Genomic DNA, 24920 nt, shown 5'->3' with positions numbered 1-24920 from the left:
CCCAGGCAATTTATAAACTTGATATCCACAATAAAAAGCATCTAAACATTACCTCACATTTCTTTTAGACTAACATTTAGTTTTCAAAAGCAGAGATTTGTATGAACCTTGCTGTCTCTCTCCCTGACATTTGCAACCTTGTTTCAATATTAAAATTAGATATCCAGCTGTCCCATAGTAATGAACGTGTTGGGAGTTGGGACGAGACAGACAGGCAGGCAGTGTTTCTCAGCCAGTCGAAATCATGAATCAGCTGGCATCATTTTTATGGATATATACAAAGAAATGTCAATTGAAAAAAGGTCAAACGAAGTGCAGTCTTTACAGCTTCCATGTTTGAAGTGATTGTGTTAGCTGTGTTCTTGGCTAGCTCTTCTGAACAACAGTGTCCTGACGAGAGGGCACATTTGATTTGCCAGGCGAAATCGCGCCTCATTAGATCATTGTTATGGATGTATCGAAATAAATGGCACTAGAAAACAGCTTCAACAAATGCAAATGCTGCAAATGTTGTTGTTCTTTTTGACGTTTGACGTGACAGTAAGTTAGCCGTAGATGGCTAGCTAGCAAGCAACTGATAAGAACGTTGCCAGCCAATATGGCAATGGAACATTTAGAGCGAACTACTGAGTCGCGTCCATAGATACAGAACAAAAAGACTGAACGACTGGGTCGCATCTCTGGCAACCGATTCAGTAGAACGGACGACCAGCCTGCTTGGGTAGCAACCCTGTCGAGACTATATCTTGTGGAAGGATGAAATAGTATGATTAAATTAATCTAAATAACGTTTTAAGTTAAAGTATGTTAATCAGTATTTGAATGTGTTGGTAACCCGTTGTATAAAAGTGAAAATGCCCTCGAAGCCGGTGTTTGGAGGATATATTGGCACGGCTTCTCGGACATTATCACTTAAGTAAAGAAGGCTGCAAGGTTTCCCATTTCATCATTTTGATAAAAACAAGTTACATAAACTGTATTTCTGACTCCTTTAGGGGCATATCTCCTTCCTGTGTGTAAAATGTGTAATAGGAGTAGAATTGAGATTGTGAGTTCCAGTTACATGTAGCGGATGGTCTTTTGGTTTAGATTACATGCTGTGGTGTAGAACCATAATCTATGGAACACTGCCTACAAAAGGCCCTAGCTAGACACACTCTAGTTACATTATGTGTTACTGAAATAATCCTCTTGTAAATCTGACACATTTTGTTGCATGAGGATGAACTGAACTTTGACCTGAATTTATATTTACCATACACCAGTTGTCAAAACACCAACATCATTTATAAATGTTGCGTATGCACAAAATATGCCCGAAAACATGCGTGCGCCTGTTTTCATGCGAAAGTTTGCATTTATAAAAACCGAACTTGACTTGAGAATTTGCTTATCCTCCCGCAATCTTTAGACCATGTGTACACACAGTTTCTTGTGGCTGAAGTATTGCATTGCAAGAAGGCAAAAGTAGCCTTATGCAGGAATACACAACACTTTTTTTCATAACAAAAAACAGGTTGCTAAAAATAATAATATGCAATACTTTGCAGTTAGTGAGAATCTATTTATTTGGTCTTTGCATTCTAAAATCATTAGAAATAGACCTTCTTTTCCCATTATTTATTACATTTTCATGATCAGTGGAGAATAAATTCCTCACCTTTTCTGACTGATGGTTTCGTACTCGCGAAATAGCCTAGAGGCCTACAAAAAGTTAGTATAGGCTACCCGTCGTCTCATGTGCCTCAGTTGGTAGAGCATTGTGCTTGCAACGCCAAGGTTGAGGGTTGTGGGTTCAATTCCCACATGCTCTGGATAAGAGCGTGTACTAAAATGTAGAAACGTCCCATCTCTCATTTAATTTGACCCACTTCACAGTAGTAAATAGATAGGCTATTTCAAGTATTTTGCTCTTTGCGATCCGATGTGCAGTTCGAAGGTAGACCAGACGGTTCACCTTTTCCATTGATGTTTGTAGGCGACATCTGAATACTGTAATTTCACATATCTCGAGTAAATATTTCATTTATTAACATAATGCATATATTATAATCATTGCAGAATACGTTCTAAATCTTTTCTGGCCATGATGAGTTGCCCAGCCAGAACCCGGACTCTGGCTGGGCCAGATGTTTTACTTTGTCATTATGGGGTAATGTGTGTAGATTGATCGGGGGGGGGGGGGGGGGGAACGATTTAATCCATTATAGAATAAGGCTGTAACATAAAAAAATGCGGAAAAAGTCAGTGGGTCTGCATTATTTTCGAATGCATTGTATAATGCTCGTTCACACAGGCACATATCTGGTTTATAACATGCATATGTATGGTGTTAGCCAAATGTATACATCTCCATATATTTGTGAGCATGCAATCTTTTCAGAAATGGCGCACGCAGATATTTAGTGTAAAATATGGTTATAAATTAGGCCCCTGGTCCTGGAGAGCTACAGGGTTGCAGGCTTTTGTTCCAACCCTGCAGTAAAATAAGGACCAGGTTTGATGATTAGGTGACCACTGCCATACATTTGTCAGTTGACCTCATGCTGTTCTATCCCCTCCAGACTTTGGACTTTCCCCTGGAGGAGCAAGTCAGTCTGGCGGAGCTCACCCTGGCCCTGGACAATGAGCTGCTGGTCAGCGGCAACGGCATCCACCAGGCCGCTCTCATCTCTTACAAGAACGAGATCCAGTTCCTCCAGTGAGTCTTTGGTTTGATACTGTATACTTTTGGTACTGCATGCTTCTATGGACTCTATAGAGGTTATGGTCAAAGGCACTTTAGTGCATCCTCTGGATTCATTTCCTGTGTGAGCCAATAATGACCTTAAACTGAGACCAAATCATTTACATCAACTCTTTTTATTGATTTCATGGTCAATAATTGCTTTAGGGGGAATCATTGGTTCAACTTCACACTGTAATAGTCACACATAGACAGTTTATTACTATGTCTCCACCTAGAGGTGAGAGATGTTGATGCTTTCATATTGTTTATTGTAACAATCATTGCCTTGTCGGTTTACTGACCAACTTTGGAACCATAATACTGCATTCTTTCAGTAAGTATTAATTTGCCAATATTAAACTGCTGTGGTCTGCCTTTTTTGATTCTTTGTGCATAATGTACATAGAATAACTGCTGTTAATGTGAGTCCTCCATGATCAGGTCATTCTGGTGAGTGTTGTGCTTAGGTCCATGCTCATTGTCTGTCCGCTGTCTGTCCCTCAGGGTCCTTGCAGACCAGGCGTGTCAGGAAAGGGACAAGGTCAAGGCCGACCTGGAGTGGGCCGACAGGAGAAACCTCCAGCTGGTCAGAGAGGTGGATGACAGGCACGCCACTATTGAGTCACTGAATGAAACCAAAATCAAGTAAGACCTTCTCTTCCTTCTCACCTCCATATTATTCTGTATGTTAGACTGATGTGATGGTTGGAAAATCTTGCTTGACTGGTTGTGTATTGTCATGCGTGGGGGATGGAACTTTTTAGTTACTTCCCTCTGATTGGCAGGGGTCTGGAGCAGGAGTTCCGGTATAGGCTAACGGCCCTGCGCAGTGAATCGGAGCAGGAGAGCGAGGTCTTGCTGCAACAGGTGGAGCGTGAGCGGGCCAAGCTCGAAGAGGAAGTGGAGGTCTTACATGCACAGGATGCCAGTCTGCAGGAGGAAATCTGTAATGCCACCCAGGTGACAAGCACTATAGATACACACTGTGAGGTTTTTACAATGATAAAGGAGTACTAGGAATACAGGCGATTGCTTGACCAACCCGCCTAAAAGATTCCTTGAGCTTAACCTCTATTTGTTTTCACTTCATAAGAGGCTCCTCGTGCTTTTGAATGCACGTATTTTGTATGAGTATAAACTGGTTAAGTTTCTGCAAGCAGTTTGTTTTCATCTCCATCCCAGTCTCCTCTCTAGAGACCTCAAAAGAGAGGATTCGATTAGTTCATGTGATTTTGTTTTTTGCCTTCCTGCTTGCAACATCCATGCTCTATACCCACTTGCCCACGGACAACCAACGAATGCCAGACTCCTGCTTAGCTTCGTAACAATCCCCCATCGTCAGTACCCCACAGTGTTGCTGTGGATATCTTAAAGCGGTATCGTATCACTCTCAATAACCCTCCCTCTGGGCTAACAGGAGAACCACCGTTTGGAGGAGGAGGGCAGTGTTCTGAAGGGGAAGCTGTCAGATGCAGAGAACACCATCTCCAAGCTGCAGAGAGACCTGGACCAGCTCCTACTAGACAAGGTGAAAGGGAACTATGTGAGGATGGGCTTGATGTAGGGTGACCGGATTTAAAATTCCCAAATGCGGGACAGTGTAGCCTATACATGAATGTTTTTTTCAGGCAGCACCCCTCAGGGAATGTAAACAGTTAGGAAGGGGAAACTTTTAAAATGGGATTGAGTGAAGTAGCAGAAAATATGTTAAATTAGCAACTAATGAGCATGGAGTGTTTTATGAAATTACCTTTCAGTCTAATATGGCTATTTACGTACTTTTGTAGCTCTTCATTAGACGCACACGTTTTGGAAGTACTGGTAGTTAACTGTCCTCTCTCCAAGTTTATTTGGAATTTAGCCCAAAAAGATTTCACAAATGGGATTGGTTGACAATATGATATTGGCCTACGTCTATCAGCTCTCAACAACGATTGGAGAAATGTTTTAACATCACCAGCACCACATCCTTATGATATATCTTGTCATAAGCGCAAGGTGACTTCAGAAAAGACCGGTTGGAATTAATATTCTCATTAAATGAATAGGAAATCTGACTGTTTTAATTTGTTGATCAAAAGCGGGACAAAGGGCCAAAATGCAGGACTGTCCCGCACAATCCGGGACATGTGGTCACCCTAGCGTGATGATGTCCTGCTGTGGCAACTCATCCCTCAGGGAGTGAGGAGTGCGGTTTTGCCAGGAATGAATGATTGAGGGTTTCCGCTTTGTTTGGCTGACACAGTTTGGGAGCCTGGATCCGAACAATACAGGACTGCTGAACCAGGAGGAGCGTGTCTCTGAGATCATCAAGGAGTACGAGCTGCAGTGCCGGGTAAGAGTGTGTGTGTGTGTGTGTTGGGCCTTCCGAGAGGCGCAGTGGTCTAAGGCACTGCAACACAGTGCTAGCTGTGCCATTAGAGATTCTGGGTTCGAGTCCAGGCTCTGTTGTAGCCGGCCGCGACCGGGAGACCCATGGGGCGGTGCACAATTGGCCCAGTGTCGTCCGGGTTAGGGGAGGATTTGGCCGGCAGGGATGTCCTTGTCCCATCGCGCACTTGCGACTTCTGTGGCTTGCCGGGCGCAGTGCACGCTGACACGGCCTTCCGGGTTAAGTGGGCATTGTGTCAAGAAGCAGTGTGGCTTGGTTGGGTTGTGATTCAGGGGACGCACGCCTCTCCCGAGTCTGTTTGGGAGTTGCAGCGATGAGACAAGACTCATGGATACCATGAAATTGGGGAGAAAAAGGGGGTCAAAAAAATAAGAAAGGTGTGTTTAAATAATCATGCCTTGCGTGGAACCCCCAAGGACGCTCGACCTGGTTTACCTTTCACAATTTTCCAAAACATAGTGCAGTAATTAGTTATACACATTAGTTATGCACATTCATGATTTATGTCAAACTATTTTAAATAGTTTTTGTTTACTTGCCCGGACAGAGCCGAGAGCTGTTTTGAGTGTGTGAATGACAATCCTCTTGATTTATCCAAACGCCTCCCATTTTGGGAAACTAGAAAGTGAAGGTGAGCGTGTGTTGTTCTAGGTTCACAGAATTTGTGATGCAGTGTGGTTTGAATAGCATGTGCGTGGCAGTGAGGACATTGTGACTAATACTGCTCTATCTTTATACTATTTCTGCTGTGCTTTGCTGTGTTTGTTATGTATGTTTGTCGGAAGTATTGCATGTTAAATGACACGTCTTTGTCTCACAGGAGCTGCGGGACCGGAATGACGAGTTGAACTCTGAGGTGGAGATGTTAAAGAGTCAGGGGATGGGGAGGCGACCCAGACGGGCAAAAGACACGTCCACACACGCGTGGTCCAGCCGACGATCACTGACCACTGAGTCTGACTCTGGTAAATCCCACTCATAGCCCTAAGCCATATACTGTGTTCACCCGATTTGTCTCTAGAATTGATACTCGTGCCCTGATTAGAACATATATTTATTTATTTAAACATACAGTATATGGGCCGGGTCCTTGGAGGACTGAAAGGCCCCTCCTATCTCTCTTCCCCACCTATGTATGCACATACACACCCTCTTTCACACACACCCTCTCATTTCTCCACTCAGTCCCACTCCAGTTACACTGACAGTTTCACTTTAGCCACTGACCTACTCTCTACAGTAATCTTGTCCATTGTGCTTCAGATGACCCTGAGATGAAAATAGGTGTATCTCCCATTGCTAGCAAAAAGCTACAAGTGGCCAGTAAGAATGGTAAGAATTGGCAACATCAATCATTTTTTCCCTCTCTGTAAAAACCTGTTGGGTTTGACTCGCCACCTTGGTGTTTTTATTTCTGTTCCTTCAGGCCTGGGTTGTCTGGAGAGTCTGCCAGGTCCGGTTGTGAGCATTGAGACAGAGATGGCCATGGAACAGTTTAAGGAGAGGCACAGCCAGGAGGTGCAGGACCTGAAGATTGAGTTAGAGACCAAGGTAGAGGAGGCATTCTGATATGCATGCTCACACTAGGTTTTAATATTTTCAAGAAACTACACATTTTCCTTCCTGAGAAAATTGCAAGAAATTACGGGCTTCCCGGTATTCCCGTTCAAACCGGAAGTGCTATTTAAAAGCTATAATACCAGCGGAAAAAAATCTGACATGATTATACCACTATATTGGAGAAATAGACACATGAATCTAACGGTTTCTTGTTGTATTTGTTGCAATTCAATCAACTCAGTTCTCTCGAAGTCACCACACTATTTAATTGATGTAGCCTAGTTAACAGGTCTATGACGCACTGTTGGCCAACTGGTAAAATATTATGAGGTTATTACAGTCTACTGAAAATTACATTTGTTTTAGCCTACCTTTGACTGAAAGATGCAGCTTGGTCATTTTCTCTCCCCTTACAACTGTCTATCGGTGAAATTTGGGAAGGTTGTGGCGGTTTTGACTGTTTTTACAGCCATTTTGTCAGAGCGGACTTGCGAAAGTATTCACCCTCCTTGGCATGTTTCCTGTTTTGTTGCATTACAACCTGTAATGTAGCTAACAAACAAACAAAATAATTTGCATAGGCTATAGGCCTTACCTGTTTAACTTGATGAACCGATGAAGTGGTCTCTCATAACGCGCAGTGCTTACATTCTTCCCAGATAGGCGGTTTTTGATCTTCGCCACAAATTGGCCACAGACTGAGAAGACTCTCTTGGTCTCCATGGAGGTGGCCTGGATCGTTGCGAGTGCCTCAAACATGTATTTTGACCCATCTGTTTCCTCCTTAGAGAGGATTTTCAGTAGGTCGGTTTTGCATTTGGCCTCGTTGGCAATAATTTTTGTCAAACTTTGCCCCACAGACAAAACTAAAAATGCAACAATTTCAAAGATTTTATTGAGTTACGGTTCATATAAGGAAATCAATCAGTCAATTAAAATAAATAAATTAGGGCCTAATCTATGGATTTCATGACTGTGAATACATATATCATGCTGGAACTTGAGGTCTTGTGCAAACCCACAGTTTCATGAGCTGTCCGGGTGGCTGGTCTCAGACGATCCCGCAGGTGAAGAAGCCAGATGTGGAGATCCTGAGCTGGCGTGGTTACACGTGGTCTGTGGTTGAGGCCGGTTGGACGTACTGCCAAATTCTCTAAAACGACATTAGAGGCGGCTTATGGTAGAGAAACGTTCAATTCTCTGGAAACAGCTCTGGTGGACATTCCTGCAGTCAGCATGAAAATTACATGCTCCCTCAAATCTTGAGACATCTGTGGCCTTGTATTGTGTGACTTCACATTTTAGTGGCCTTTTTTTGTCCCCAGTACAAGGTGCACATGTGTACTGATCATGTTCAATCAGCTTCTTGATATGCTACACCTGTCAGGTGGATGGATTATCTTGTCAAAGTAGAAATGCTGACTAACAGGGATGGAACCAAATTTGAGAGAAATAAGATTTTTGTGCGTATGGAACATTTCTGGGATGTTTTATTTCAGCTCATGAAACATGGGACCAACCCTTTTATATGTTGCGTTTATATTTTTGTTCAGTGTAATAAAAGCAGATAGGCCAACCAGTAGTGACTTTGTAAGTAAATACGGTAGGCTACAACAACACACCCTGAGCGTTGATTATTGATCATGCAGATAGCAGAGCAGGCTGTATGATGACAGATTTAGACTTTGCACATAATTTAACATTTACATTTTATTTCACTCTGTTCATAGAAATAATTTATAATTGACTTGTTTCTCACTATCATTTATCCCGGGAAAAGATGGGTTTGGGCGGGAAATTCCAGTAAAGCTCGGTAACCCGGTTCCCGCCATTAAACCCTAGCTCACACGTTTTTGTATAGTTTTGATTACCGTCTCCTATTTTTGTATGTGAAATTGAAAGGTCCAAAATTGTTGGCAATTTGAGTGACACTAGATGTACTGAAGTTAGTTCAGTATTTACATGGGAGGCCCATTTTTCTAATTCTGGGATAGCCCTGAACCACCTCATCATCCTCGCCTCACAGGTGAACTTCTACGAGCGCAGCCTGGAGCTGATGCGACGGAACATGGAGGTGGAGAGGAAGGACATCTCTTCGGGCTTCAAGGTGGAGATCAGTGAGCTGGAGGAGCAGAAGGCCCAGGCTGAGGAGCAGGTTAAGAGGCTAAGGGAGGTAGTGGAGAAGCTGCAGGCCGAGTTACAGAGCAGCTCCAGGGGCCTGAGAGGGCCAGGCTGGGACGCTGACCAGGAGAGAAGGGCCCAGCGCGAACAGGCTGAGCTGGAGCAGAACTATGCCCGGGAGATCAGTAACCTGGTCCAAAGACTGACCTCTGAGAAAGACCAGCTAGAGGCTGAGCTGAAGCTCAAGATGGACCAAGAGTTGCTGCTCGTAAGGTGAGTGTGGCCAGACTATCCTCCTCCCCAGGGCTGTCTTCTGAAATTAAAACAAATTCATTTCAAGTTCACATTCTTGTGTAGGTTGGCTCCCGGTTTCGCATTCAATTTTATTTCACATTTTTTGTGCCAACTGTAACTTTTGCATGAGTCCCTTTAACTCCATAACATATACACTGGACTTACACAACAATGGTGTGTGAGCTGGGACTGGTGTACGTTGTGTGTATGTATTTACACTTAATGTACAAAACATTATGAACACTCTTACCATTTTCTATTTTTTACTTAACACTTTTTGGGGGGTTAAGGGCTTGTATGTAAGTAAGCATTTCACTGTAAGGTTGAATTTGTTGTATTTGGCGCATGTGACAAATTTGATATGACACACTGAAGACTGACCAGATGAATCCAGGTGAAAGGTATGATCCCCTATTGATGTCACTTGTTAAATCCACTTCAATCAGTGTAGATGAAGGGGATGAGACAGGTTAAAGAAGAATTAAGCCTCGAGACAATTGAGACATGGATTGTGTATGTTTGCCATTCAGAGGATGAATGGGCAATACAAAACATAAAGTACAATTGAATGGGGTATGGTAGTAGGTGCCAGGCGCACCTGTTTGTGTCAAGAACAGCAACACTGCTGGGTTTTTCAAGCTCAACATTTTCCAGTGTGTATCAAGAATGGTCCACCACACAAAGAACATTCAGCCAATTTGACACAACTGTGGGAAGCATTGGCGTCAACATGGGCCAGCATCCCTGTGGAATGGTTTTGACACCTTGTAGAGTCAATGCCCCGACAAATTGAAGCTGTTCTGAAGGCAAAAAGGGGGATGCAACTCAGGGTGTTCTTAATGTTTTGTCCACTCAGTGTATGTGCGTGTGTATATATACAGTACCAGTCAATCATTTGGACACACCTACTCATTCAAGGGTTTTTCTTCATTGTTACTATTTTCTACATTGTAGAATAATAATGAAGTAATAAAATGATGAAATAACACATATGGAATCATGTTGTTAAAAAAAAGTGTTAAACAAATCAAAATATATTTTATATTTAAGATTCTTCAAAGTAGCCACCCTTTGTCTTGATGAAAGCTTTGTAGAAAAATAAAGAAAATCCCTGGAATGAGTAGGCGTGTCCAAACTTTTGACTGGTATTGTACTGTGTGTATATACAGTACCAGTCAAAATTGTGGACACACCTACTCATTCCAGGGTTTTTATTTGTATTTTCTACATTGTAGAATAATAGTGATGACATCAAAACTATGAAATAACACATGGAATCATGTAGTAACCAAAAAAGTATTATTTTATAATTGAGATTCTTCAAAGAAGCCACCCTTTGTCTTGATGACAGCTTTGCACACTCTTGGCATTTTCTCAACCAGCTTCATGAGGTAGTCACCTGGAACGCATTGCAATTAACAGGTGCGCCTTCTTAAAAGTTAATTTGTGGAATTTCTTTCTTTCTCTCCCTAAGAAGTGAATGCGTTTGAACCAATCAGTTGTGTAGTGACAAGGTAGGGGTGGTAAACAGAAGATTGCCCTATTTGGTAAAAGACCAAGTCCATATTATGGCAAGAACAGCTCAAATAAGCAAAGAGACATGACAGTCCATCATTATTTTAAGACATAAAAGTCAGTCAATCCGGAACATTTTAAGAACTTTGAACGTTTCTTCAAGTGCAGTCGCAAAAACCATGAAGCGCTATGATGAAACTGGCTCTCATGAGGACCGCAACAGGAAAGGAAAACCCAGTGTTACCTCTGCCGCAGAGGATAAGTTCATTGGAGTTACCAGCCTCAGAAATTGCAGCCCTAATAAGTGCTTCACAGAGTTCAAATAACAGACACATCTCAACATCAACTGTTCAGAGGAGACTACGTGAATCAGGCCTTAATGGTTGAATTGCTGCAAAGAAACCACTACTAAAGGACACCAATAAGAAGAACACTTATTGGGCCAAGAAACATGAGCAATGGACATTAGACCAGTGGAAATCTGTCCTTTTGGTCTGATGAGTCCAAATTTGAGATTTTTGGTTCCAACCGCCGTGTCTTTGTGAGACGCAGAGTAGGTGAACTGATGATCTCTGCATGTGTGGTTCCCAACGTGAAGCATGGAGGTGTGATGGTGCTTTGCTGGTGACACTGTCAGTGATGTATTTACAATTCAAGGCCCACTTAACCAGCATGACTACCACTGCATTCTGCAGTGATATGCCATCCCATCTGGTTTGCACTTAGTGGGACTATCATTTGTTTTTTAATAGGACAATGACCCAACACACCTCCAGGCTGTTTAAGGGCTATTTGACGAAGAAGGAGAGTTGGTGGAGTGCTGAATCAGATGACCTGGCCTCCACAACACCTAACTTCAACCCAATTGAGATGGTTTGGGATGAGTTGGACCGCAGAGTGAATAGAAAAGGCGCCAACAACTGCTCAGCATATGTGGGAACTCCTTCAAGATTGTTGGAAAAGCATTCCAGGTGAAGCTGGTTGAGAGAATGCCAAGCGTGCAACGCTGTCTTCAAGGCAATGGGTGGCTATTTGAAGAATCTCAAATATAAAATATATTTTGATTTGTTTAACAGTTTTTTGGTTAGTACATGACTCCATGTTTTATTTCATAGTTTTGATGTCTTCACTATTATTCTACAATGTAGAAAATAGTAAAAAAAATACAAATAAAAACTTGAATGAGTATGTGTCCAAACTTTTCACTCGTACTGTATATGTGTATGTATCTGTCTCTGTGTGCCTTGGTGAACAGTGTGTGTGCTATGTAATCAGGGAAGAGGCAGAGCAGCAGGTGTCTCAGATGAAGACTCAGCAAGGCGAGGCCCAGCGCAGCTTCATGCACCAGCTACGCTGTGAGCGCCTGCGGCTGGAACTGGAGCAGGAGAGGCACAGGGAGAGACTCTACAGTACAGAGAGGGCGGTTGAGGAGCAGGCCAGGATCTGCAGCCGGTCCGCTGTGGAGAGGAAGAGGCTGGAGGAAGGGCACCAGGAGGAAGTCCGGCAGCTGAAAGAGCACATAGCCAGTCTGCAGGAGCAGGCAGATCTGACCTCCGATAGGGAGAAGTCACTTATACAGCATTGTCAGTTAGAGGTGAAACTAGAGCACTATCAAACACAGTGCAGTCAGTTAGAGGCTGAACTGGAAGAGACTTGCGATCGGTGCAGTCAACTAGAGGCCAAACTGGAAGTGGTTTGTGCCCAGCTGGAGCTGGAGGAACGCACTGTGTGTCTGGAGTCTGAGGCTTTGACCGAGCGTCTGACCTCTGAACAGCATGATGTAGAGGAGGAACTGGGGTTGGTGAGGGATAGAGAGCGAGAGATCCTTAGTGAGGTGTCTCAGCTAAGAGAGGAGCTGCATAGTCTACGATCTGAATATATGACACTTCTTCAGGACAAGGAAATTATGGCGGAGAACTGTAGCAGTTTGTCCAGCACCTTCCTACAACAGCAAGCTCAGCTGAGGGCCAAAGAGGAAGACACGGATACCCTGAGGGGGGAGTTGGAGAGGGCACGGGAGGCTCTGAGAAATGAAGTTGAACGATGCTCAAGGCAGACTGCTGAGCTGGACTCCCAGAAGACGGACAGAGCGAAGCTGATGGAGGAGCTGAGAAAACACAGAACAACTGTTGACTGTCTACAGTCAGATCTTGACTGTGTCACTGAGGAGTTAAACCAGTGGAAGAGGGCAGAGAAGAGTCTACAGGAAGCATTGAGGCTGGAACAAACCCAGGTCATGGAGATCAAATCCACCCTGGACCTGGAAAGGGAAGAGACGGGCTGTCTGGGCCAGGAGAACGCCCACTACATCCGCCTGGCAGACCAACTCTCCAACCAGATCGTAGAAATGGAAATGGAATCATCCAAACTCCAAGACCACATCCACCAGCTGAATGCCCAACTGGTTGAAATGTCCAACCTAGTTTCTGATCTCAGGACCCAGCTAGAGGCCAAATTCACAGAAGTAGACCACCTTGAATCAGATATAAAGCAGACTGCAGGTCTGGTAGAGATAGCGGAAGCCCTGTCCAATAAGCACTATAGGGAAGAGGAGCTGCTGAACACCCAGCTGGAGACCAAGGAGAGAGAGCTGTGCTCCCTCAGAGGAAAGGCTGGCAGCAGCACCACAGTCCAGCTGCAGCAGGCCCTGCTGTCCTCTCAGGCAGAGGTCCACAGGTTGGAGGAGGACTTTGAGTCGGAGAAGGGCAGGATGAAGGAGCAGCTGGTGGAGATGGAGAAGCTGGTCATGGCTCTGGAGATGGTGATGGATCCTACCAGTCCACACAGGTTTGTGACGTGCAGGCCTGTTGCCGGAAATCAAACCAAACCAACCTTCAAATGACTAACCTCCACCTGCCTTGAAACATTCCAATGTGTTTCTGCCCCAAACATGGTGGCTGAAATTTGAATGACTAATTGCAACCGATCTGCTCTCATCTGAAAGAGATCCTCACCTTTTCTCCTCACAAACCTTCTCCAAGTGTTTAACCTTCTCTAGACCTTAACACCTTAATTGTCTGGAATGCATTAACAATTTTCTGTCTCTCTAGCGGCATGATTTTCACCTAGGTGCATGATATTAGATTTAATTTGTCTGACTAACATTATTTTATATCATTGAATGTTTGTTTGTCTAAACCAGTGTCCATTTTACTTTCGCCACATAAGTGCATTGATTTCACCCAGAGTTTCATCTGGAACTCAAATGTTTGCTTCAAATTATAAATGCCTCTATCAAATCAATCTCCAGATAAATATTATGTTTAAATATCTTCCAGATTAAAATGCCTTTGAGGAAAAACTCCTATGTAAACTATTTAAACTCTAGTTCTCAGTTAGATGAGGTCAACTGTGAGAACAGTGCTCTGAAGGACAGACTGGCCATGTTACAGCAGGATGTCCAGAGAATGGAGGAAGAGATCGTCAAGAAGAAGTAAGCTGATCCGTCAGTAATGTGTTGCTGTGAGATAATGTTAAATTCAGATATGGTTTACACATGGATGTTACAGAAGGGGTTGTTATTTAAGCTGTATTCTGTCTTCACAGCTATTAATCATTCCGTTCCGTCTTTGATTTCACCAGAAAGAAACTGGACGAAGTGGAGCAGGAACACGAGAAGAACAGGGAGAAGCAGGAGAGACTTCACAAAGAGGTTTGTTTTCAATCGTTTTCCATTTCACTATAATCACCCTGCATAGTTCAACTGACCCTTTTAGCCTGATAGATTTTAATAGCCTACATTTGATCATTGGACACATGATCATTCTCTCAATCACCCGAGGTCACTGCATAGTGATGAGCAATCCCAGTCTGATAAACCCTTCATCCATTCCCTTCCCTCTCAGAACGCCAAGTACCAGGAAGAGGTGCTGGACCTGAGAGCCCACAACCTGCAGCTGAGCTCCCGTCTCCGTGCCGACCAGGGGGCGGTCCAGATGCTGACGGAGAGGCTGGCGCAGGTGTCCCGGGAGCAGGAGGAGGGGGCGGCCACAGCCAGGCAGCTCCAGGAGACCTCCACCCAGCAGGAGAGGGAGAGACTCCACCTGCAGGCAGCCTGGCGGCACGACAAGGAGCTGCTGGAGAGAGAACTCCACACCATCAAGGAAAAGGTGTGTGTGTGTGTATATATAGGGGACTTTTGGGACAGTTGTGGTAGAGTTCTCCATTGTCTAGATACTATATTTTGGTCTATGGGAAATTGAAGTTTGTGAGAATTTTCTTGGTCAGCATTTTTAATGAATGGGCCTCATTTATGTATCTTGGTTCTTAAATGTCTTGTTTGCTCTTAGCTCCAGTGTTTATCAGAGGTGGAGTCCTCACTGACCAGCCTGACCCTGAAGCACCAATGGCTGGAGCAGGATAAGGAGAGGCTGCTGAGGGAGGTGGAGGAGAGGACCCAGAAGGTGAGAGAAGGATGTACTTGGCTATTGCAACTCTGTTCAGTCAGTTTCCTCTGACTGAATATGTATGAATTATGATGTTATTGTTTTCAGGTTGAGAAGCTCCAAGAGTCTCTTCTCTCTGTGGACTCCCAGGTGGAGCTGCTTCGCTCCCAGCTCCAGGCAGTGGATCAGGAGAAGAATGGCCAGACCCAGGAAGTAGCCAACCACCAGAGGATGATACAGGATGCCCAGGACAAGGTAGGTGACATACTAACGACGAAAACAATAGAAATGTCTGCTCACTGTTTGCTGGTCCTGAATGTGATCTTTAATGAAGTGTTGTGATACATTAGCACTTTGACTGACTTCATTGTTGTCTGCTGATCATCAGGTAAAGGAGCTGGAGGCCAGCATGGGCAGGCTAAGCAGGGAGAAGGAGCAGCTGCGTCTGGCCCAGAAACAACATGAGGAGGAGGCCACTATGGCCCTACAAAAGGAGTGCCAGAGCCTGCGCCTCCAAAACCAGGAGCTGCTCCACAGGGTAGAGCTATGTTACTTGCTCTTAAAGCCATAGCCACGGGATGTAGGGGTGCTGGAGGTGCTGCAGCAGCCCCTTGTAAATTGGAATATATCAAATCAAATTTATTTATATAGCCCTTCGTACATCAGCTGATATCTCAAAGTGCTGTACAGAAACCCAGCCTAAAACCCCAAACAGCAAGCAATGCAGGTGTAGAAGCACAGTGGCTAGGAAAAACTCCCTAGAAAGGCCAAAACCTAGGAAGAAACCTAGAGAGGAACCAGGCTATGTGGGGTGGCCAGTCCTCTTCTGGCTTTGCCGGGTGGAGATTATAACAGAACATGGTCAAGATGTTCAAATGTTCATAAATGACCAGCATGGTTGAATAATAATAAGGCAGAACAGTTGAAACTGGAGCAGCAGCACAGTCAGGTGGACTGGGGACAGCAAGGAGTCATCATGTCAGGTATTCCTGGGGCATGGTCCTAGGGCTCAGGTCCTCCGAGAGAGAGAAAGAAAGAGAGAATTAGAGAGAGCATATGTGGGATGGCCAGTCCTCTTCTGGCTGTGCCGGGTGGAGATTATAACAGAACATGGCCAAGATGTTCAAATGTTCATAAATGACCAGCATGGTCGAATAATAATAAGGCAGAACAGTTGAAAGAAACTGGAGCAGCAGCACGGCCAGGTGGACTGGTGACAGCAAGGAGTCATCATGTCAGGTAGTCCTGGGGCATGGTCCTAGGGCTCAGGTCCTCCAAGAGAGAGAAAGAGCGAATTAGAGAACGCACACTTAAATTCTTTCTCTGATTTTTACTGAGTTACAGTTCATATAAGGAAATCAATAAATTGAAATGAATGAATTAGGCCCTAATCTATGGATTTCGCATGACTGGGAATACAGAGGCCGTCTCTAGCTAACTAATGTAGCTAATTAGCCAGCTAATCTCTGTAGCTAGCCAGCAAGCAACGCTAAAGAGATGGCAAATGGGTAAGCATAAAAATGAAAATGCATTTATGAAGCCTAGAAACATGTTCCTCACACACTAGGAACGTATTTCCTCCAATTTTATAACGAAAAGGTGCCTCAGTCCCAAAACACAAGTTTTCTGGAGACTTATGGGAGGAACGTGTGATAACGTCGCCCACTGCATGGCTTTCGGTAGCCTGATTTCATCCAGACTGAAGAGAAATATGCACACAATGCATCCCTGACCACCACCTGAAGTGGTCAGCCACTTCAGACCACAATTGGTCACCCAATCAGACCACAAAGTGACTAGACCGTCTTTTCAATGCTATCTTATTCTGATAGCAGAAGTCGCATTGAAGTGTCAAATGTAGACATGAACAGATATGCATCTGTTGGTCACAGATACCTTAAAAAATATATGGGGCATGAATCAGAAAACCAGTCCTCTTCAATGGCTGTGTAAAATTGCTAGATATTGGCGGAAAATGGAACACGCTGCCGTACACATCGATCCAGAGCATCCCAAACAGCTCAATGGGTGACATGTCTGGCGAGTATGCAGGCCATGGGAGAATTGGGACATTTTGAGCTTCCAGGAATTGTGTATAGATCCTTGCGGCATGGGGACGTGCATTATCATGCTGAAACATGAGGTGATGGCGGTGGATGAATGGTACGACAATAGACCTCAGGATCTCATCACGGTGTCTCTGTGCATTCAAACAGCCATCGATAAAATTCAATTCTGTTCACCACATTGACATCAGGAAACGGCTCACCCACGCGACGCCATACACTCTTTATGCCAGTACAGTTGAAACCGGGATTCATCCGTGAAGAGCACACTTCTCCAGTGTGACAATGGCCATCGAAGTTGAGCGTTTGCCCACTGAAGTCAGTTACGACGCCAAACTGCTGTCAGGTCAAGACCCTGGTGAAGACGACGAGCACGCAGATGAGCTTCCCTGAGACGACGTCAGACAGTTTGTGCAGCAATTCTTCGGTTGTGCAAACCCAGTTTTATCAGCTGTTCGGGTAGCTGGTCTCAGACGATCCCGCAAATGAAGAAGCCGGATGTGGAGGTCCTGGGCTGGCGTGGTTCCCACTTGGTCTTCGTTTGTGAGGCCAGTTGGACGTACTGTCAAATTCTCTAAAATGACGTTGGAGGCAGCTTATGGTAAAGAAATGAACATTCTCTGGCAACGGCTCTGGTGGACATTGCTGCAGTCAGCATGCCATTTGCACACACCCTCAAAACTTGAGACATCTGTGGCATTGTGTTGTGTGACAAAACTGCACATTTATGGGCTGCCTTTTATTGTCCCCAGTACAAGGAGCACCTGTGTAATGATCATGCTGTTTATTCAACTTCTTGATAATCCATCCACCTGACCGTTGTGGCATATCTTGGCAAAGGAGAAATGTTCACGAATAGGGATGTAAACCAATTTGTGGACAAAATTTGAACGTTTTTTTGTGTATATGGAACATTTCTGGGATCTTTTATTTCAGCTCATCAAACATGGAAACAACACTTTACGTTTATATTTTTGTTCAGTATGTAGTATTTCTTGTTTGTACATAAATAGATCAAATTCTAAATACTACACCAGATACTATAATTTAGCCATAGAGGACCAATAGCTAGCTTCTTTAAAAAAAATAGCTGTGGTGGATTGTTTTTAAGCATAAACGCAACTACAGCCTGCAACTTGGGCAGTGCGTGGCAAATATGTTTTATTTTATTTAACCTGGCAAGTCAGTTATGAACAAATTATTATTTACAATGACGGCCAAACACGGATGACGCTGGCCCAATTGTACGCCGCCCTATGGGACTCCCAATCACTGCCGGTTGTGATACAGCCTGGATTCAAACCAGGGTGTCGGTAGTGACACCTCTAGCACTGAGATGCAGTGCCTCAGACCGCTGTGCCACTCGGGAGCCCAATATCAGCTGATTGTTGAGTTGCGGCTTTCAGTGAACAGCAGGTAAAATTGGCCTTCTATTTCAAAATACAATCACTGGAAAACACAGTTTGGAAATCAAAATCTACTGCTAAAAAGAGAAGACTCTAATCTGCCAAATGACGTAGAATTCCATGAAAATAGGCCCATATTTTTTCAGACCTCTTCAAATAATGAAGCCTTTGGGCTGATCCTTGAATGTGCGCTCTGTTGAGTTAAATCTTACTGTTAGTCTGCAAATGCGGTCACTGATGCTTGCATGCAATGCTTTATTTTCAAGGTGAATTATTTTTGAAGTGGTTGTTGTGCTTTGTTTCCTTCAGGTGTATCAGCTGCAGGGCCAGGATGTGGAGGTTCAGAGTCTGACCGAGGAGTGCCTGACTCTAAAGAACAAACAGACACAGCTGGAGACTGCCAGGGCAGAGGCACAGGATCAGGTGACTAATTCAAACATTTTGGTCAAATAATTGATAAATATAATTCTAAACTGAATGCAGGTTTGCCAATTGAAACTCAAATTGAGCAACTAACACCATGGTACAAATGTGCACTAATCCAGGCTTGCAGAATTTAATTTCATGAACATTTCCAAACTCCATATCCTATGCCCTATTGAGTCTATCAGCGTGTTTGAGGGGATCAGTTTGAGCAAGAATAGTTTGGGGTGCTAGGCTATTAGTGGCTCACTGTACAGTCTGACTACAATGTAGTTGATTCTCAAACACACACTGTTTTATGGTGCAGGCACTGATGGTGGACACAGCCTTGACACTAGCCCAGGCCCAGCATGTCCGGGAGCTGCAGCAGTTGAGGGAGCAGGCAGGCCTGGGTTCCAGGGAGCAGCTGGCACACTTTCAAGCCCAGCTGGCAGATGAGAAGCGCAGGGGGAAGAAGCTGCAGCAGACCCTCCGCACACAGGCCCAGCAAGCCAGCACCCAGATAGGCCTGCAGCAGGTAGTGTACAGGATGCACCCAATCCAGCCACTGGTTACAGTTCAATAGGCATGATTTGCACCCTTTCAGACTTCTTAGAAGAATCAACCATAGTTTAACACAGAACTAAAAGTGATCCATAAATGTACAGTTGAAGTCCGAAGTTTACATACACTTAGGTTGGAGTCATTAAAACTCGTTTTTCAACCCCTCCACAAATTTCTTGTTAACAAACTATAGTTTTGGCAAGTCGGTTAGGACATCTACTTTGTGCATGACACAAGTAGTTTTTCCAACAATTGTTTACAGACAGATTATTTCACTTATAATTCACTGTATCACAATTCCAGTGGGTCAGAAGTTTACATACACTAAGTTGACTGTGCCTTTAAACAGCTTGGAAAATTCCAGAAAATGATGTCATGGCTTTAGAAGCTTCTGATAGGCTAATTGACATAATTTGAGTCAATTGGAGATGTACCTGTGGATGTATTTCAAGGCCTACCTTCAAACTCAGTGCCTCTTTGCTTGACCTCATGGGAAGATCAAAAGAAACCAGCCAAGACCTCAGGAAAATAATTGTAGACCTCCACAAGACTGGTTCATCCTTGGGAGCAATTTCCAGATGCCTGAAGGTACCACTTTCATCTGTACAAACAATAGTATGCAAGTATAAACACCATGGGACCACGCAGCCGCCATACCGCTCAGGAAGGAGACTCATTCCGTCTCCTAGAGATGAATGTACTTTGGTGCGAAAAGTGCAAATCAATGCCAGAACAGCAAAGGACCTTGTGAAGATGCTGTAGGAAATAGGGACAAAAGTATCTATATTCACAGTAAAACGAGTCCTATATCGATATAACCTGAAAGGCAGCTCAGCAAGGAAGAAGCCACTGCTCCAAAACCTCCACAAAAAAGCCAGACTACGGTTTGCAACTGCACATGGGGACAAAGATAATACTTTTTGGAGAAAATGTCCTCTGGTCTGATGAAAAAAAAATTGAACTGTTTCGCCATAAAGACCATCGTTATGTTTTGAGGAAAAAGGGGGAGGCTGGCAAGCCGAAGAACCCCAACCATGAAGCACGGGGGTGGCTGCAGGAAGGACTGGTGCACTTCACAAAATAGATGGCTTCATGAGGAAGGACAATTATGTGGATATATTGAAGCAACATCTCAAGACATCAGTCAGGAAGTTAAAGCTTGGTTGCAAATGGGTCTTCCAAATGGACAATGACCACAAGCATACTTCCAAAGTTGTGGCAAAATGGCTTAAGGACAACAAAGTCAAGGTATTGGAGTGGCCATCACAAAGCCCTGACCTCAGTCCTATAGAACATTTGTGGGCAGAACTGAAAAAGCATGTGCGAGCAAGGAGGCCTACAAACCTGACTCGGTTACACACGCTCTGTCAGGAGGAATTGGCCAAAATTCACCCAACTTATAGTGGGAAGCTGGTGGAAGGCTACCCAAAATGTTTGACCCAAGTTAAACAATTTAAAGGCAATGCCCAAATACTAATTGAGTATATGTAAACTTCTGACCCACTGGGAATGTGATGAAAGAAATAAAAGCTGAAATAAATAATTTGCTTTACTATTATTCTGACATTTCACATTCTTAAAATAAAGTGGTGATCCTAACTGACCTAAAACAATGGATTTTTACTAGGATTAAATGTCAGGAATTGTGAAAAACTGAGTTTAAATGTATTTGGCTAAGGTGTATGTAAACTTCCAACTTTTACGTGCTGTAAGTGCTGGCTCTCTGTTTGTGCTCAGGAGCAATATGAGAAGGTGATAGGGAACATGCAGGAGGGGATGGAGGGGGTGGAGACCAAGCTGAGGAGTGTGCGCAAGATGCTACAGGAGAAGGTCAACCAGCTGAAGGAGCAGGTCAGTTTACCATTCATACAAGACAAATGGCAGAGAAACATGCCCTGAAAAGCTGACTGTATTTCATTGTCCCTGTCCCACCCACAGCTGGCGAAGAATGCCAAGTCAGACATCATGCTGAAGGACCTGTATGTGGAGAACTCCCAGCTGATGAAGGCACTGCAGGTCACTGAGCAGCGACAGAAGAGTGCAGAGAAAAATAACTTTGTCTTAGAGGAGAAGATTACAGCCCTCAACAAGCTCCTTCGTAAGATCGCCCCTGCCTCCCTCTCTGCGTAGCAGTTCCCTGCTACTCAGAACAACGCTACTCCCCAAAAGACATTGACAACTGTGAAAGACCTCTTAAGTTTCCTTCCCTTAACCTTATTATTGGATGACCATCCCAATGAAACATTGATGCGTAATGTGGCAGGTGGTCCACAATGATTCTGTAAGATCCATAACAAAATCACTGTGTCACAACTCCCTCTTGGGATGGTGGGTTTGATTGCACACAATTAGCACAAGTTATTTGGGTAAGTGGAACAGCACAAGACTTAAGTGTTTTCAGCCACCAGGGTATTATGCATGTACTTTATTTTTTGTGTATATATTTTTTTATTGAGGTTAACGCAAGACTCATTTTTTTGTGAAGGTCAATCAAAGTTCACATTAAGTATTTTATTCGGTCTCTGCAGAGGCAGGCAGTACGTTAGGTTACAGACTATCCTCCAGCATCATGCTGTGTTGGTAGGTCTGAGAGTCGATTAGATGTATAATGGGACCAATGGTATAACATTCCAGTTTGATCATCAAACACACTCAAGGTACTGAATTTAACGTTAAGTCTATGTCGGACTGTAGGAGATGAATGGTACTGTATGCGAAAGGCTGAATCCTAATTTAATCACAAAATGAATCAAAGAAAGGGTTTAGCAACTTTTAATGAAGTGTTCTTTGTGGTATTTTAAATTACCAACCAAAAGCACAGTATTTACAAATGTAAAGTTTTGATACACATCTGCACAATGTTCAATCCTCAAGCACTGCTGTACAGTCAAACCTTTTAATTCCTAAACTATTTGAGTACTAAAAAAGATTGTTGCGACAATGTTTTGTCAATCGAACAATGTAAGTAGGTAATTATTGTAAAAACACTAACATGCAAGCTATGGATTTGTTATGCACTACAATCACTCCACAATTAAAGTAAAACAAAACTGACCAAGTAATAAATCACCTACAGATAAGTGTATTTGAATGAATTATTGTTTTAAAGATCTTTTTCAAAATAGCATCACCTTATGCATTGTCTCACTTAAATGGATAATCCTCTGCTGAAAAAAAAAAGGTAATATAGTTCTGGCATTTGATTCAAGACATGATGTGCTCCAAGACCCCCTGGCGAATCAACTGCTCACACTTCCATCGTGGCAGGAAGTGCTGCGGAGACAAGAGTGACTCATGTTCAATTCTTTACACAATGTGCAAGTATAGTGAATGGTTTTCACATATAATACTTTTTCTTTTTTTATACCTGACTGTTTTTCTTCAGAAGAATGATGGTCCCGTCGTCTATTTCAAACTCGCCATGATCTTTTAAACAGCGCACCTATGGAGAGAAATACATGGTAAGAAAAACTAAATGGCAAGAGGGTCAAATCAATAGAACATGACCAATATGTAAAAATATCTAAATGAAGACCAAAGGAAGGAGCACCTAATAGTCAAGGGTCTATGTGCTGCAGTTTGAATGAATTGATACAGTTGTTGACTAACGGCACAAGTGGTCCCTACCAACATTCACTTAGTCTCTGGTCAGGTCCTTGCGGGCATGCAGTTCCCTTGTGTATCTTACCTCAATGTACAAACTCTTTGGAGGCTTCATGTCCTGTGTTATGTCAAGTCCTTCCTCTCCTCCAAGTGACCTCATGAAGGTAGCCAGTGACTTCTTGTACTGGTTAAACCATTCCAACTATTCAAAATTAAACATGACATTTTAAGAGTCAGATGCCATCACCCTGCCATCTTCTGTCCAATTTGTTTCTTGCCTTTGAAAGAAAGAAACATACCTCTTCTGCACACATGTGGAAGCGGATGTTTGTGGGCAACACACTTCCGTACTCCCACCTCAAAGTCCGAATGCGGAGGAGCCTGTCATAGCTGAGGAGAGGAAATTAGCAATGATGTTGTCCTATCCTAAGAAACTATGATATGGTCAGTGTAACTGTCAACAAAAACATAGTAGTGATGATGAGCTCAAAATCAACTCATCACATCAGGCACTCACAGGTAGGCAGCGATGCAACGTTGGTTTCTCAGCAGACAGCAGTGACGGAACTTGATGGTTGGAATCAACTCACTTTTTCCTTCAGACTTGGCTTCATTGCTTTGAAGTGTGTGAAATAAAATGTATTTGTTAAAACCCACAAGGTAATTATTTCAGAACTCGATGGGAAAGAGACACATTCAAATATAAGAGAATGTCAATGTGTGACAATGTTTAATGTCTTAACTCACACATCACTTTGATTCTGCTCATATAATGCTTTCATCTCCTCCAGCACCTGACGAATACCATCTTCCTGCAGAGAGCATATATGCAAAGAAGGTGTCAGTTAGTGAGCAGTAATAAAAGTCAAATCACCATGTAGTCAGTGGCATTATAACCAAATTGCTAACAATCAAACTGATCTAAACGTCTTCACTTTGTAATTAACATAATTTGGCTAGGTTGATGTTAGCTATTACTGAGTGAAACGCATTCTAGTGATGGCTGGCTAGGTTGATATTAGCTCTCAAGAACCCCAAGTCAGAAGAGCAGGGCAAGGAATAGGGCTGCACCATATGGGCAAATCATTTACTTGCGATTTGTTTTTAACCAAATATTGCGATAGAGATTTTACTTGCGATTTAGATCAAAACACTGTACTGTTGGAGTCATATAAATAAAAGTAGTATTTAAATCATATGGTTGGTGTTGTTTGGTATGACAACGAATGAAAAAGCCAGGTACCGTATACGTTGTTGTGACAGAATAGGAACAAAGTGTTGGTTAGAGTTTCTCAGGGGACCCTTATTACATCAGAATTTACATTCATGGCGTAAAAAAAAATATGCAGCCTCTTGCACATGTCCATATAGCAATAGCGATGAAAATGCGATTAATTGTGCAGCCCTAAGGAGGTTGATATTAGCTAAGCCATTAATAGTATATGTTATGTGTGGCAGTTGGGTGTACTAGGTATCACGTGTCAAGACAGTGTTGACTCCTGCATCGCTAGAGTAAACTAACAATCTAACTAGTTAGCAATTCCATCTGCACTAATGGCTACAAATCCAGTATATCTTTATAACCTGCTGAATGTGCCACTTACATTGAATGCAGGCAGTTGACCATCGCCCATCCGGTGAAGTTCTCTGATTATTTCGATTGCCTTTTCACAAAACATCTCTCTTGGTAAATATTGTTATAAATGAATAGGATACCGTATATCAAGTTAGACTTAACAGTAGGCTAAACCTTACACTCGTATTAAATGAGTGATTATCCTGTAATTATTTCACCGTATCTAGAATGATGTGAATAGTTACTGTCAGACAGCGGCTGAGTTTTCGCGGCAAAATGCTTTGTTATGATCACATAAGCGGAAACTA

At 43.3% G+C, this 24920-nt stretch overlaps 2 protein-coding genes across 3 annotated transcripts in view; one reads left to right on the top strand and one right to left on the bottom strand.

Annotated features, from left to right (window-relative positions):
• LOC139411076 (ninein-like) overlaps positions 1-21707 on the top strand; it is a 43150-nt gene extending 21443 nt beyond the window's left edge. The window contains exons 9-28 of one of the 2 annotated variants that reach the window (XM_071156918.1): positions 2565-2701; positions 3233-3373; positions 3514-3688; positions 4146-4256; positions 4974-5063; positions 5941-6085; positions 6384-6452; positions 6547-6671; positions 8707-9074; positions 11886-13397; positions 13939-14043; positions 14193-14262; positions 14456-14719; positions 14900-15013; positions 15104-15250; positions 15384-15533; positions 18777-18890; positions 19198-19407; positions 21171-21284; positions 21372-21707. In XM_071156918.1, the coding sequence (XP_071013019.1) occupies positions 2565-2701; positions 3233-3373; positions 3514-3688; positions 4146-4256; positions 4974-5063; positions 5941-6085; positions 6384-6452; positions 6547-6671; positions 8707-9074; positions 11886-13397; positions 13939-14043; positions 14193-14262; positions 14456-14719; positions 14900-15013; positions 15104-15250; positions 15384-15533; positions 18777-18890; positions 19198-19407; positions 21171-21284; positions 21372-21563 (4353 nt within the window). In that variant the 3' untranslated portion in view covers positions 21564-21707. The remainder of the gene's footprint in view (positions 1-2564; positions 2702-3232; positions 3374-3513; positions 3689-4145; positions 4257-4973; positions 5064-5940; positions 6086-6383; positions 6453-6546; positions 6672-8706; positions 9075-11885; positions 13398-13938; positions 14044-14192; positions 14263-14455; positions 14720-14899; positions 15014-15103; positions 15251-15383; positions 15534-18776; positions 18891-19197; positions 19408-21170; positions 21285-21371) is intronic. The other variant, XM_071156927.1, reaches the window with a different exon arrangement.
• A 482-nt stretch (positions 21708-22189) lies between these two features.
• Positions 22190-24919, bottom strand: LOC139411090 (GINS complex subunit 1 (Psf1 homolog)). The gene is made up of 7 exons (XM_071156939.1): positions 24641-24919; positions 23784-23848; positions 23554-23652; positions 23336-23426; positions 23122-23238; positions 22801-22875; positions 22190-22706 (listed from the first exon to the last, which is right to left on the bottom strand). The coding sequence occupies exons 1-7, from the start codon at positions 24713-24715 to the stop codon at positions 22638-22640; spliced, it is 591 nt and encodes a 196-aa protein (XP_071013040.1). The 5' UTR covers positions 24716-24919; the 3' UTR covers positions 22190-22637.
• Position 24920: the final 1 nt, after the last annotated feature.

The sequence above is a fragment of the Oncorhynchus clarkii genome, chromosome 1 (genome assembly GCF_045791955.1).
Source record: "Oncorhynchus clarkii lewisi isolate Uvic-CL-2024 chromosome 1, UVic_Ocla_1.0, whole genome shotgun sequence".
NCBI lineage: Eukaryota > Metazoa > Chordata > Actinopteri > Salmoniformes > Salmonidae > Oncorhynchus > Oncorhynchus clarkii.
Note: the sequence above shows the minus strand (reverse complement) of the source record. Positions and strands in the feature narration are given on the sequence as shown.

What these genes read in the sequence shown, in the direction of transcription:
- LOC139411090 (XM_071156939.1), bottom strand. Translation starts at nt 24,715, where the DNA reads ATGTTTTGTGAAAAGGCAATCGAAATAATCAGAGAACTTCACCGGATG. An exon ending in TCCACATGTGTGCAGAAGAG is followed by an intron (nt 23,239 to 23,335) that starts GTATGTTTCTTT and finishes AATTTTGAATAG; the next exon opens with TTGGAATGGTTTAACCAGTA. An exon ending in CAAAGAGTTTGTACATTGAG is followed by an intron (nt 22,876 to 23,121) that starts GTAAGATACACA and finishes TTCTCTCCATAG; the next exon opens with GTGCGCTGTTTAAAAGATCA.